General features: G+C 51.3%; 1 protein-coding gene across 3 annotated transcripts in view; it reads left to right on the top strand.

The window, feature by feature from the left end:
* The window catches only part of VAC14 (VAC14 component of PIKFYVE complex), a 103,072-nt gene that overhangs the window by 23,985 nt on the left and 64,338 nt on the right, over positions 1-14,749 (top strand). For all 3 annotated transcript variants that reach the window (XM_087419962.1, XM_004431816.3, XM_014788558.2), the window contains 3 exons: positions 1,789-1,852; positions 7,071-7,215; positions 7,498-7,563. In XM_087419962.1, the coding sequence (XP_087276088.1) occupies positions 1,789-1,852; positions 7,071-7,215; positions 7,498-7,563 (275 nt within the window). The remainder of the gene's footprint in view (positions 1-1,788; positions 1,853-7,070; positions 7,216-7,497; positions 7,564-14,749) is intronic.

The following is a 14,749-nucleotide window of genomic DNA, read 5'->3' as shown; positions in this document are numbered from 1 at the left end:
GGCCAAAGCTGGTACCATTTGTACAACAATTTAATTATGGTGGTTTTAAATATCCGTAGATCCACAGTGATATAAATAAGTGGATGGATGGATGCATGATTAGATAGGTAGGTAGGTAGAAAGATAAATGGTTGAGAAGGGACAGCTCTTCCTATAGAAGAATTCCAGTTAATAATCGTGGAAGGAAAGAGAAAACTGGAAAATCACCATTAGGCAGACTCCACAGTAATAATTGTAGGCAAGATCCACCAATGGATGCTAAAATCAGTGGGGTAGTGTTTGAGGAAAAAACCAGATATCTGTCTAGTCTCAAGTATCTTCCCTGAGATATTTCATTAATTACAAAAAAAATGCTTTGCAGGGGAGAAACCCAGCAGACACTACCATAATCGATGATAAGGTTAACATTACCAGTAATGAGACCAATAGACAGCATGTATCCCTGATATGATGCACTGAAAAGGCATATCACTTCTGTGGCATTCTTCCAAAAATGCCAACCTAATCATGAGGAAACACGAGGCAAACTCAAATCAAGAGACATTCTACAAAGTAACTGACCAGGACTTCCTAAGTGTCGAGTTCATGAGAGATATAGAAAAACTGAGGAACTGTCACAGATTAGGGGGTACTAAGGAGACAGGACAACTAAATGCAGTGTGGGGTCCAGGATTCCATTGTGGAACAAAGGACATCAGTGGAAAAACTGGTGAAATTCAGATTAGGTCTGTAGTTGAGTTAATAGTTTAGTGTCAATGCTACTTTCCTAGTTTGATAATTGAACTATGGGTCTGGATGATGTTAACATTAGAGGCAGCTGGGTGAAGAGTATACAGAGAATTCTGTACTACTTTTGCAACTTTTCTGTAAATATAAAATTCTTTCAAAATAAAAAGATTTTTTTTAATTTAAGAAAATAGCTGTCACATCCTGTCTGGTCTAGCCCTTAACAACCTACTGCAATTTACTTTCTGTCTCTACAGATCTGCCTATTGTAGGCGTTTCATATCAATGGAATCATACAATATGTGGTCCTTTGTGACTGGTTTCTTTCCCCTAGCGTAATGTTTCCGAGGTTCATCATCCATGTTGTAGTATGTATCAGTACTTCATTCCTTTTTATTGCCAAGTAATAATGCATTGTATGGCGATAACACATTTTGTTTGTTCATTCATCGATTGATAGACATTTGGATTATTTCCACGTTTTGACTCTTGTAGAGAGTCAAAAGCTGCTTTGAACATGGTGTACAAGTTTTGGTATAGACATAAGTTTTCATTTCTCTTGGGTATATTCCTAGGAGTGGAATTGCTGGGTCTTATGGTAACTGCGTTTAGCCTTTTGAGGAATTGCCAGATTGTTTTCCAAAGCCACCGTACCGTTTTACTATTTTAGCCATCCAGTGGGTGTGAAATGGTATCACATTGCAGTTTTGATTAACATTTCCCTGATGGCTAATGATGTTGAGTATCCCAGAAGTCATTTTTAACATCCATTGCCTTTGGGCCAATAGTTTCTTCTGAGATTTCCCAGATGTGTTCAGCACTGTTGTCCCTCTTGTGAGATCACTCTGCCTAAAAACCTACCAGCATGGGTCTGTCCTCAAAGCTTTGGGGAATAAGTCGGCATTGAGTCCTCAGGGCTCCGGAGCCACGTTCCTTTTCAAGAGCTAGAATCAAGGTGTGGCGGGCTAGAGCGTCTGTATGTCCTTATAATAGGGATCTTGTGCATTCAAAAGACCCTAACAGCCTTTAGCATGACCCCTTGTTCCTCTTAACTCTCCCCAGGAGGCCCCGATGGTTCTTGTGACTCCAGCTTCAGTAGTGGCGTTGGTGTCTTCACTCCAGCCGGGTAAGTGGTTTGTTCCAGCCAGAGATGTTTGTGGAAAGCAAGCAGCCTAGATCTTGCAGGATCTGCAGTGAATGCAGCGAAGATGCAGGAGACTGCAGCAAAGACCCGAGGCAAACTCTGCTCAGGGCCGCTACTTATGGGGCACAGGAGGTGCCTGATGAGGGAATCTGAAGGATACTGAGCAAGCCCAACCCACCCAGTTCTGATGGACACATAGCCTTTTGAGAGGGAGTAGAAGCTGTTGGAGGTCAGTAAATACAAGTTGTGAAAGTATAATCAATGCATGGTGACCACAGGAAGACACTTGCGGGCGCATTTGCCCAGCCTCTTCTGCTTGTCAGGATTAGGTGGGGCCAACAAGACTGACAAGGGGAATGCTGTTTGAGGACAGTGCAGAGCAGAGGTGGTGATTGAGTCTGAGTGCATAGAGTGGGAGCAGGAACTGTCCTCCCCAGGCGCCCAGGTCAGCTGTAATAGTACAGCCTTCCACGAGGGGGCAGTGCAGGCCAAGCAGCAAGATCATTCCCTTCCTTGCCAGCCCCTCCATACTCCCTGCCCGGTGATGGCATTCCCCTGGAGAGGGAATTATCACCATTCTGTCTTTGTCTGAGCCCCTTGGACTTGCCCCATCTCGATTTTCTGTGGGCAGAATTGGCACCTGTGGGGCTGGAATGGATGGTGGTTCTCCTCCCAGGGTTTCTTCACTTGACACTGAACCTGGGCCCTGGGGAACCAGTCACTCATGAAAGGAAAATATGCCTGCAACCCCAAAAGGCTCTTTCTCCCCAGACCCTTAAGATCTTTCCTTTTATGTCATTTTTTAATTTATTATTTCTAAGGACCCTGTGCATGTCTTCAAAGTGTGCACGTACTGATTATAAATATGGACTGTTTCTAGGACCTCTCCCAGATTGTTCAAGCAAGCCAGTAAACAGTATTCATTCGTTCGTTTTCAGTTAGTTGTCACACGCTTCCAGAGCACCTGACTGTGGTCCCTGACCTTGACATTCTCTAATGGGGAGGCACAGAAAAGGTAGTGCTTGCTATCATGGGGACTCAGAGGGTGTCGGGGGCAAGCAATGGTGCCTGAGCGGAAGCTTGCTGGGAATAATGGCTAACAATGCTGAACACTTGGTGAGTGAGTGCTTCCTCGGCCCAGGCAGTGCCAAATACTTCATGTTGCATCATTAGATTTTGCTGGGGTTTAAATCCCATAGTATCATCTCCATTTTAGGGCTGAGGAGGGACAGGAGATCAGGGGGCTCCTGTGAAGTTAACAGATTTAGGAGGGACTCGAGGGGTGCAGACTAGCTAGGGGACCACAGCCACCATCCCAGGAAGAAGGGCAGGCAGACCGTGGAGAAAGTTGGGTAGATTTGAGATCTGTTTTGAAGGTAGAGTTGACAGGATTTGCTGATGGATGGAATGGAGTGAGAAGAGAGAAATGAGGGAAAGGATAACTTCTAGATTTTTGGCTTGAGCCAAATCAGGATATCCTGGTATTTTTCCTAAGCTGTGGTGGAAGGAGGAACAGATGTGTGAGTGGGCCAGTCAAGAGCTCTGGCCCAGGTGGCTCTGAGCATCCCTAAGAGTGAATGAGGAGGCAGGTTTGGATTCAGGAACTGGGGGAGAGGTCTAGACGGAGATGCAGGGAGACGTGTCCTGCAGAGGAGGTCCACTTTGGTTCTGAAGGCTGTGGAGTGAGTGTTCCAAGTGGGAGTGTGGGGGGCAGACCTGGGATTTAGGAGACCTTCTTGCAGCCCCGGGGAGGATAGCTGAGAGAAGGGAACAAAACTGGCACCGGAAAGGCCTGTTGCAGACTTGTCACTGTCATCTAGGCTGCAGGGCATTGTCCTGCTCCACGGGGCGGCAGTAGGAAATGCGGGGAGATCTAGGAGGAGGCAGAGATCGGACATAACTGACCAACTGTGGAGGGAGGCACAACTCTGCTGCCCGGCTTGGGAGACTGGGGTGCCGTTGGCTGGGGTGCACCTAAAGGGGGCCTCCATTCCTGTGCTGAGGCCAGGAACCGCCCCATGGGAACTAGGGCTCTGATTTATACCTGTGATTCAGGAGCCAGTGCCAAATCCTACCCTTTTAAAATTAAAAGACCAAACAAGAACAGATTGTCTAGTGCTTTCTCTCTCCTGCGAATGGAGGTTTCCTCGTGCAGCTGCCAGTCTGAGTCACTAGCTCTGCCAGAGAGGATGGTGGCCTTCAGAGTCGTGAAGCCTGAGCCAGGGTGCCTGGACCCCGTGCCCCACACCCCACTGGAAATGGCAGCTGAGGACAAGAGGGTGGGGTGCCTGCTTCCTCCGGTTGGTGCTGATTGAACTTGGGCAAGATGGCATCTTCCAGGGTCACCAAGAAACAGAACCCACCCTGCAATTTTCTAGGTGAGCTGTTTGCCCAGGGCACCACCTGCTGTTACCAGTTTCACTCAGGTCAGACCAGCCAAGGACAGTGGTCGGATTGGGGCCTCTTCCGATGGCAGAAGAGCATCCCTGCCTGGCAGAACACTGCCAGTGAGGGTGATGCTTCTGAGCCTCTTGCTGGTCACTGACCCTTTGAGAATCTGATGAAAGCTGTGGACCCTCTTCCTGGAAAAATGCAGATACCCACAAACTCTGAATACGCTTTCAGGAATCTCCTCAGAGCCAATCCTTGCATCCCAGATTAAAAATCAAAATGGATTTAAGGACAGAATAACTGACCAACCCAAGAGCATCGGCCTCTTCTCCCTCCCTCATCCCCGTTTCCAGGATGCTAAGTTAGCCACCTTAATAAGCAAGGGGTGACAGGGTCACTGAAGATCTCGGGTGACATCTGAGGTGGGCTCCAGAAAACTAGACTCCCCGGGAAGGGGTGGAGAGCGGGGTGGAGGAAGCATCCCCGCGTTGAGGAAAGGGTTAAGGAGGAATAGTTTCCACCTCTCCCCGCCCCATCTTCCCCTTCCTCCCTCTCCCTCCTCCTCCCTTTCCCCCTCTCCTCCCTCCCTGTCTCTCTCTCTCTGGTGCTGCTTACATGTGCCAGGCACGTTCAACTCGTGAATCCTCTGAGGAGTGGAGTCCCGTACTTGGATGGGTTGCGCACTGTCTCTCAACCTCCGTTTCCTCATCTGTGTGTTGAAGGATTGGGTTACGTGGACCATGAGGTCCTTTCGGTTATGAAGTTGGTTGATTGAAGCTGACACCTGCCTCACCAGCAGTTTGAAGGTGCCCGTGTCCGGGGAGGTCTGCTGTGGCTGGCACCTGCGGTGGGGAAATTCAGAGACTGTTAGTACACAGAATGCTGCCAGTTCACACACCAGCTGCATGAAATCCTCCCTTTGTTATTTGGCCCTGACACAGTGCCACCTGAGAAAGATGCTGCCATGGATTGGTGCTGGTTTTCTGCCCTCAGTAGAGACACTGAGCTGGCCAGAAGCATCTCGGGACCACTGTGAATTAAGGAGCCTGGCTGGCTGAGGAACAGTCGAGCCTGGCATCTTGGGGCCCCATTTGGGCCTCTTAGATATGGACTTCTCCACCCCCAGAGATCAGCATCAGGCTTCCCTGGTGTCCTCTCTCTCCCTAATGGAGACTTTGCCCATCTGACAAGAAAATACATTGAAAGGTGTATGTGACAACCTCTTCCTTCCTCCAACACACAGGGCTGCCAGCTCTGACCTGGCCAGAAGGTGGCTGGTCCACACAAGAGGCTGCCATTTTCTGCCCCTGCCAGGGGACAGTAGGAAATGATGCCATCATGAACTCTCCTGAGCCTGGTCTGTTAGAAAGCAGTGCCGTGTGGTGGGTGAGGCCACTCTCTACTGAGACTGCTCAAATCCAAATTGCCGGCTCCACCACTTCCTGGCTGTGTAATCTTGGACAGGTTGTTTAATGTCTCTGTGCTTCAGTTCCCTCATGTGCAGAGTGGGAATAACATTGCTTCTGGCATAGGGCCTTTGAGAGAAGTAAATGAGGCTGTGCAGGTACAGAGCTTAGCATGGTGCCTGGCAGAGGGTATTTATCCAAGAAACGTGAATTATCATAATTTTTGGTACCACTGTCATCATCATTGTTATCAGAGCCGCATTCTGCCCCCTACCTGAGCCTCATACACAGTGCTGGGCCTGAACTGTAGGGTGGAGCCAGGGGAGCTGGGCTTAGCACTGCCTTCCTGCCCGCTAGCAGCTCAGGACCAGGCCATTGCTAGGCCAGTGCAGTCCTGAGTCCCCCAGGTAAGAGAAAACAAGGCTGAACCACCGGCCCAGTCCTTAGGAAATGCAGCCCCTGGTCTGCACCTGTCATGGCTCCTTCAGGTGAATACTGTGTGATGCATCGGTAGAAGGGAACCCCCCTGCAACACCTTAAGATTCTCTGTCCATGCTGTCCCCATCCCTGAAAACTCCAGCCTCAGCCTGGGAACTGTGCTTTGGGCAGAGGGCTGTGTCAGTGTCCCAGCAGCCCCCAGCCTTCTCGGGGCTGCTTGGGACCTTTCTCTGCCTGGAGACCAGCAAGGCCCTGGGCCAGGGAGCCTATCCGCCACTGGAGCAAAGCACATTCTGAACAAGCTCCGTTTCTCAGAGGCAGAGGCTGTGTTGCTTCTTCCCCAACTCAAACGGAAAAGTTACAGCTTCAGAGGCCACTATCCAGGCTTCTCCGCCAGACCAAACACTGTGCTGAGTGCCCTGGAGCGTGGCAAGATGAAAGCCATGATGCCTGTCCTCACTCGAGACACCTTCTTCAGGGGCCTACTGAAGGGCCTGCTGGATTTAAGGGGTGTTATCAGGGCCTCCCCTGGACTCTCTGGACATGGTGGTTTGTTTTATCAACAGAGAGTCTGGACTTAATGCCCAGAGGATGCTAAATGGCCTTTCAGCCCTGAGGTCTGCTGAGGCCCAGCTCAGTGACACCGGAGAGATTTTCTCCTATACAAGCCAGGCTAGTGCTGGAAAAGGAAAAGGGGAAGTGAGTGGGTGCCCAGCAGACTGGCCCTCCTCCCCCAAATGTGGTTGTCATAGCTCCAGCCTTGCACAGGGAGGAGGGAAGCGGAGGGAGAGAAACAAGCCCCCCATGAGGCATGCAAGGGTGTGTACTATCCGCCCCCTCCTGACCACTGAGCCCAGGAGAGAGGGGCAGTGTGTGGTTCTGAGTGTGTGGGCCAGGGTGATGTGCGGCTCGGTGGGAGAGGGTTCGACGGGCTTCAGCTCAGCTCCTCCTGGTCTTGCCCACAGCACTGAAAGGGCCCCAGTCACCCTCCACCTTGACGGGATTGTGCAGGTCCTGAACTGCCACCTCAGTGACATGGCCATCGGGATGATGACCAGGATTGCCGTCCTGAAGTGGCTCTACCACCTCTACATCAAGACTCCCCGGAAGGTGAGCCCCCAGGCCCATCGACCCGGTAGGCCCCTCCAAGCCAGGGGGCTGCTTCTGGGTTGACCTCAGTTTTCGAGGGCCTGCCCGTGCTTGGGAGGGTTTTGGTCTTTGCAGTTCTGCAGAAGTCCTGGCAAGCAGAGGAGTGACAGATGCTTGAGGAGCCCTCAGTGTCTGGGCAGGACTGTGGGGAGGAGGTGGTCCATACAGTGGGACCCTGTCTGCGCTGAACCCCATCCTGGAGTGAGGGAGTGCTCACAGGTCCCCGGCTTCTCTCCTCTCCAGATGTTCCGGCACACAGACAGTCTCTTCCCCATCCTTCTTCAGACGTTGTCGGACGAATCCGACGAGGTAGGTCACCAACACCTCTTCCTTTGTACTGTGGTTGCCAGCCTCCCCTTTTGAATGACTGATGGGATCTCGTAGCTGAGAGGGGCTTGTTTGGTTGTTGTTTTTCTCTTAAATCAACACCCAAAAATTGCCCTCTTCCTCATACCTGGTAAAGTACATCCTTTAGAGGGAAAGCTGTGTTTGGCTTTTGGCTTTGGTAATAAGGACTCTTCCTCTGTCAGCCCTTCTGAGGAGCACGCTGCACCCAGGCATCGATGAGGAGACCAGTCTGTGCAGGGAACTGCTTCTCTGGAAAGCAGTGGAGAGTGGTGGTGGGGAGCACAGCTGTGGGTCAGGGTGGCGTGCAGTTCTGGCCCTGCTGAGCTACCTAAACTTGAGCAGGTCGCTTCATATCTCTGCATCTCAGTTTCCTTCTCTGTTCAGTGGGAGTAGTAACTGGACATGGGGTTGTGAGAACAAAATGATCCACGGAAAATGCCAGGTATGTGCTAAGCACTCAGAGAGCGTTAGTTGCGTTACTGATTTCAGCTGGACTCCGTTTTGACCTCTAGTTAGAAATTGAACCCTTAAGCTTTGCTTTATTGGGGTCACCAAGAGCAAAAGTAGGAGGCTGGCTCAGAGAGGGGGAATGAGAGCTGGACCCTGGGTCTTTCGGTCCTCTGGGGGAGGGGCACACCTTTCCCCACACCATCAGCAGCCTTCCATTCTGTGGAGTGCTTTTTCAGGACTCCCCTGCCCGCCAGCCAAGGGGCAGGATTTGCAGCTGGGCATTGCCATTTACCAGGGTAGCGCCCATCCCAGCTCCAGGTTGCATGTCAGATGCTGGCAGGCTGCCCCTTGACTCGCTCCTCTCCTTCCCTCTTCCTGGCTCTGGGCTGCTGTGGGCTCCGGGCAGAGCTGTGTCCACCATGAGGCAGCAGACACATGAATCTACAGACCTCCACGCTGCCCAGTGAGAATGTAGGAGTGGACAAGGGCTGGGGGTTGGGGGAAAAGGGAGAGGGACGCAGCTCACAACTTCCTGTGGTATGAGGCACCTCAGTCTTCCCTGGGCTTGGACGAGGCTTGTGTGGGACCCAGGGCAGCTGTCCTGCAGCCTGAGTTTACACTGCTGAACCTAGGCGGAAAAGAGATGCAGGCAGGCAGGTGTCCGCCTCTAGGTCCTCCAGCGTACTCTGCATTTCCAGAAAAATCCAAAACAGATGGTCTGGAAATCTGCCCTTGACCCCTCCTGCCTGTCCGCCACGCATACACGCATGCACACACACAGCCTCTCTTTCTCTTTCCTCACCACCCGCTGTCATGTGAGGCCCAGGTGGACGTGGCCCCATTCTCCCTGAGTTGGGAGTGACTCACTGCACAGTCACGGCCCTCATTTCAATACCGAAAGGAAGAGAAGAACTTTGCTGATTGGTTCTTTCCCTGGGACTTCACTGAAAGCAGCTGAGTTTTCAGTCCTTTAAATTGAGTTGTTTAATCCCATCCAGCTCTCTTTGCTCTCGATTGGTTTTTGTGTGCGCGTGCTTTTAAAGGGAGCAGAAGGAGGTGCAGTCCATTAAACAACTCTGTTCAGGTTGTGGCTGTGGAAACTCGATTTGCTGAAGTGCCAAATGTCAGGGCTTTGGGGCACATTGTGTGGGCCTCCAGCGGGGAGAGGATTGCAGCTGTTCTTGGGGACAGTTTTTTGCGGGTGTGAAAGGGGTGAAGAGTCCCTGTTTTCCCGTATCTCCAGGGGAGGGTTTTAGGGACCTTGATAATCAGTGGTAAGTCTTGATTGTGCCACATCCTGGCTCTTCACCAAATCACATTCCTAGTTGTCCCCTGCCCCATCTTTTTGGCGACCTTGAGGGCGTACTGTGTGCTTGGCACTGGAAATACAGCCATGAACAAGACAAAGTCCTTTTTCTCCTGGAGCTTCCTTTCTAGGATGTCTAGAAAGCACTCTCTGTTGGGTTTCCCAATATTTCCAGACACAGCCCTGGTCTCAAATTGGAGCTCCCTGGGGTTCAAGACCCTGAAAGCCCATTGAATCAAGTCGGACCACAGCCAAGACTGGTGGGGAGAGGCCCCTTCCTGTTGAAGGCTTTGTGGAGCCTCCTTCACGGACAGAATTTAACCACGACACACACCTCAAGGGTCTTACATCCGGCCTGGGGGCCTCAATGCACAGGTTGTCCCCTAGTCTTGGATGATTCTTAGTAACAGCTTACTTGTATGAAGTCATTGCTGTGCCAGGAACTGTGCTAGACCCTTGAAGTGTAGTAACTAGAGAACCCTCAACAATTCTGTGGGGAAGTACTGTTATTGTTTCCATTTTGCAGTTTGGAAAACTCAGGCCTAGGGAGGTGAAATAACTTGCACACAGCTAGGAAGTGATGGGGCCAAACTTAGGTCCCAGATTCTTTGACTCCAAAGCCCGTCGTCTTAATCGCTTAATCACCGTGCCTATGTTTCACCAAGTGTGGTCCAGGCCACACACATCAGAACCAGCCGGGGAGGTAGGGAGCTTGCGTTTAGTTGTATCATCATCCCCATTTCTGGCCTCCTTCTCTTGTCCCACAGGTTCTTGAGAAGAGTTCTCACTTTGGTGTGGAGAGGGGTGTGTATTCTACAGAAGCTCTCCATTCGGCCCCCAGACCCTTTGTCCACTTTTCTTATTGATTTGTAGGAGCTCTTCGTATATTGGGGACATTCAGTTTGTCATCTATGGTGCAAATGTTTTTCTCTCCCAGTATGATTGTGATAAACTTACGTGCTCCTCACCCTTGTTGAGAGTCACTGGCCTCAGGGGACAGCTTACCCAGGAGTTAATGATGCAAGAGCTGGGCACAGGGAAGGGCAGAGCTGGGTCTCCAAGTCTAGCGTAGCTCTGCCCCATCACCGTGTTCCACAGTCCCATTGGCACGTGGCCTCACTGGGGTGTCTTGTCTGCCATTGTTCCTTAGTTTTACCCCGGTGACAGCTCAGTAGTCCAAACCCTTGTGGCATCCTCAGTTGTCTCTGCTTTCCCATTATTCTGGATAAGTGGCTGTTTCCTCAGTACCGCCTGTTCCTTGCAGACTTTATCTGAAAATCCCTTTTGTCAGAAAGAATTTGCAGGTGTCAAATTAATATTTTTGGCACCAGAGTAGAAATCCTCCTGTTAGCTAGAGATCCAATTACTTGTTTTCAAGTGAAAATGCGACCCTGATTCAACAGCATGGAATGCAGGGTTCATGCTCAGAGCTTCCTGCTGGACCCTGGTGAGGAGGTGGGACTGCTTCTTCCCCTGCCTGGAAGATGCCAGTTGTCAGCTGCCTCACGAGCCTACAGCTGCCTGAGTGAGCTCTGCCCATGGACCCAACAGGATGGGGGCCCTCTCCATGTCCCTGATGTGCGGCTAGTCTGGGAGGGAACTCGGGCTGATTCCTCACCACATCCCAGTCCCAAGCACAACTGCCCGCCAACCTGCATTTAAAATCCTCAGGGTGTAATGCTGGGTATGTGTCCAACCCATAGGATGTAAACTAATGTAAACTGTGGACTTTGGGTGATAACGGTGTGTCAGTGTAGGTTCATTGATTATAACAGATGTACCACTGTGGTAGGGGAAGTTGATAACAAGGGAGGCTGTGCGCATTTGGGGGCAGGGGGTGTGTGGGAAATCTCTGTACCTTCTGCTCCATATTGCTGTGAACCTAAAACTCCTCTAAAAAATAACGTCTATTTAAAACAAAGAAAAAAATATGTAGAACTTTAAAAAAAAAACTGTCTTAGAAAAGACCTGGAAGGACATGTGGTGTCCCTGTGTGAGAACTTAGTGTCCCCAACAACTGGCCACCAGACCTGAGCTTGAATCCCAGCTCAAACCCCTTCTCACCAGGGACCGTGGGCAGGGAGTCTGACCTCCCTGACCTGGGAAATGGGGCTAACGATGTCTACACTTGCCTCGTAGACACTTGCCTCGTAGACCGTTGTTCAAAGGAACAGTGTAAAGCTCCCGCCCAGATCCTGGCCCATCATAACAACCCATCTGTCATTAGGAGTTCATTAGGGGAAATTGGCCTTTTCACCATGTTGAACTCTCCCGCCCAGGAGCAGGGCTCATCCCCGTTTATGTTCGTCATCTTATAAAGGTTCAGGGTCCTTTCTGTAGGTCTTATTATGAAGTTTACTTTCAGTATTTTAAATTTTGTTGTGATTTTGAGTGGCCTCCTTTTCCGGTAGTACTTTCTCCCCAGGTGACAGTGTAGCCTGGTGGTTGAGAACACAGACTTTGGCATCAGGCAGTCCAAGAGTCCAGTCCTGGCTCAGCCATTTAATAGCTGGTTGACCTTGAGCAAATGACCTAGTCTCTGTGAGCCTGAGTTTCCTTCTCTGAAAACCGAGAATAACAGTGGAACCACCCTCTCAGATTTGTTGTGAGGATTAAAGGAGATCATGAATGTGAAATGCTCAGCACAGGACCCAGCATGTATAAACACGCGGTGAATATGCTCCTCCGATGCTGCTAATAATTTCTGTAAAAAGTCCCAATGGCAGACACACACACTGACATCAGGAAGATGGGCTCTGGGTTTGCCCCAGATCCTTCCTGCCTCAGCTTCAGCAGCAAGAGCTGGCATGGAAGCTGGTCTCTGTCCTGTTTCCCTGCCTGTCTTTAGGACCATGCAGCCCTGTGCAGATGTTTGGGGGCTCGTTGTCCATTTCCAGGTTTTAGAAAAACCAAGGGGGGCCGGCCCTGTGGCATAGTGGGTTAAGTTCGCGCACTCCTCTTCAGTGGCCCAGGGTTTGCAGGTTCGGATCCTGGGCACAGACCTACACACCACTTATGAAGCCATGCTGTGGCAGGCATCCCGAATACAAAATAGAGGAAGATGGGCACAGATGTTAGCTCAGGGCCAATCTTCCTCACAAACAAAGAAAAACCAATGGGAAGACAGTGGGGAGCAGGACGGATGTCCCTCTCTGTACTTTCTTCGCTTCCCATCCCCCTCCCTCAGCCCCCCAGCACCCTGAGGTGGAGCTACCCAGAGCAGGGAGCAAAGCCCCATTGTTAGCGGGCTATGTTTGAGCATCACAAGTAAAGGGCTCCCAGCTAGCTGCCTGGGGTCCAGGGAAAGGAGGAGAAACGGCATCATGGGCAGAGGACCTGCCTGGGGCCTCTTGCTGCCACAGCCTCTTGCTCAGATACAAGACCTTCAGATTCCGCTGAGATCCAGAAGGGCATGCCTTGCTGGGGCCTCCAGAGGCAGCCTCCCCAGACTCTTCTCAACATCTCAGAGCTGAGGTGTCCTTAACACTTTAGAGCAGAGGTTCCCAACCCAGGAGAAGCCTCCCTCTTTTCCCTCCCCTAGTTTCAGAGTGACTATGAAGAGAAATTGCTACAGGAGTTTATGGCTTATGTGACTGATATAGAAGGAGAAAAAAAGAATGAGAACCACCTTTCTAGAAAATTTGAAAAGTAGGATTGTGAAGGCATTGTTCATGGCAGTGGTAGAGTTTCTAGCTCAACTTCTGCTTTCCCAAGGAATCCACGTCACATGGGTCTGGTGGGTCAGTCAGCTGGGCCCAAGGTCTCATCTCTGTGCCTTAAAGGGATTTAGTTAGTGACAGCAGGGCCTTCAGCGAGGGTTCCCACCAAGGGGGAGACCCCAAACCTGAGAGCCGTGCTGTGAGGAATGGTGGGGAAGGCTCTAATTCCCCATGGGTTCTTCTGCTGAATCACGTTCCAGGGTGTTGGAGGCCGTGCTCTCCTGTCCTGGGGAGGGAGGGCCTCCTATTAGAAATTGGCCATCCCTTGGTGTCTGCCCCAGAAATGAGGGCTTCCACATCATTAGAGGCCCCTTAATTTAGGGGCAGCTTAGAGAGCCAATGACAGCCCATCCAACACCCCCACTGCTGGCTTCCTTCAGAAACCACGATGGGTGCTGTGTGTCAGACCCCACATGTCTGTGAGAGGAGACTGGGAGAAGGAGTAGGCAAAAACCAAAGTTTATGGAGTAGCTGTGCTGTTCAGAGTGCATGGCATCTATTGTCTTAATGAATCTTCCCAGCAGTCTTGGAGTGATTTTAATTATCCCCAGTTTGACATAAGAGGAAATTCAGGCGTGAGAAGGATAACTTGCCCAAGGTCACACCACCAGGAGCCAGAATCAGATCTGTCTGATTCCGGAACATGTAAAACCCCACATGAGGTCTGACCTCACTGCAGAGTGAGAGTCCAGCCAGGGTGAGGCACTGCTTTATCCAGACCAGCCCCCTCTGCAGTTCTGGATGCACCTTCTCTCTCTGAGCATTTGACTTTGACCTACCCCGTTGGGCTGCTCACCCAGCAGGGCCCGCAGCTCCCCTCCAGGACCCCGTCCAGAAGGAGTGGGGCTAGTGGCTGGGACGGCTGAGGGGTGGTGTGGGAAGTGTCCCAGGGGAGAAACAGGAGGGCAGGCCTCGCCCCCACAGTGACCCGCTCTCCGTGGGACCGGGCACATCCACGGCATCTTCTCACCTCAGCTTTCTTCCCTAAAATGTGGTTGGCCTGGATTGTGTTCATCCGTTTAGCTCTGACTGTGTGGTCCTCACTCCACTCCCTGGCATACTAATGCAGCCTGCTCAAAAGTGGACAGTCTTCCGTAAGAATGGGACTTGTTTTTCCTTCTCGTGTCCTTGCCTCAGTTTTTATTTCACTCCAATTTTCATTCCATCCACTCGCCAAAACAAACAAAAACAACCCCTCCACCCCCGCCTCAATTCCGAAGATTTCTTTACAGTCAGATCACACGATCGGATCAGATGTCTGCCCCAAGAACTGAGGGGTAAGATGTCGGGGGCCAAGAACTCGATTCCTCTTGCCAGGAGCCCACCCCATGTGGGGAGATGAGGTGGGCCGCAGCATGGACAGCCCAAACAAGAGGGCGTGGACCCTTTCCTCCTGCGGCCCTGCCAAGCACACGGGACCCTTGTCCACTCAGCTTTCCCTGTGGCTGACCCTGCAGCTTCCCTTGGGGGCTTCTGAGCGAAAGTGAGAGGAGGGTGAGGAAGGACCTGGGAGAAAAGCCACGGCCAGCAAGGGACAAAGCAGGACTCCAGTCACAGTCCCCAGGGACAGCTGGCCCCCAGGCCCCCATGGCCCCGTAGAGGACTGGCAGTCACCGCTAGGGGTCCTGGGAGGACTTTGGTCTTTTGAAATGAGCCCTTGTCAGGAAGGAGA

The sequence above is a fragment of the Ceratotherium simum genome, chromosome 30 (assembly GCF_057802395.1).
Source record: "Ceratotherium simum simum isolate JZ-2026a chromosome 30, ASM5780239v1, whole genome shotgun sequence".
NCBI classification, from domain to species: domain Eukaryota; kingdom Metazoa; phylum Chordata; class Mammalia; order Perissodactyla; family Rhinocerotidae; genus Ceratotherium; species Ceratotherium simum.
Note: the sequence above shows the minus strand (reverse complement) of the source record. Positions and strands in the feature narration are given on the sequence as shown.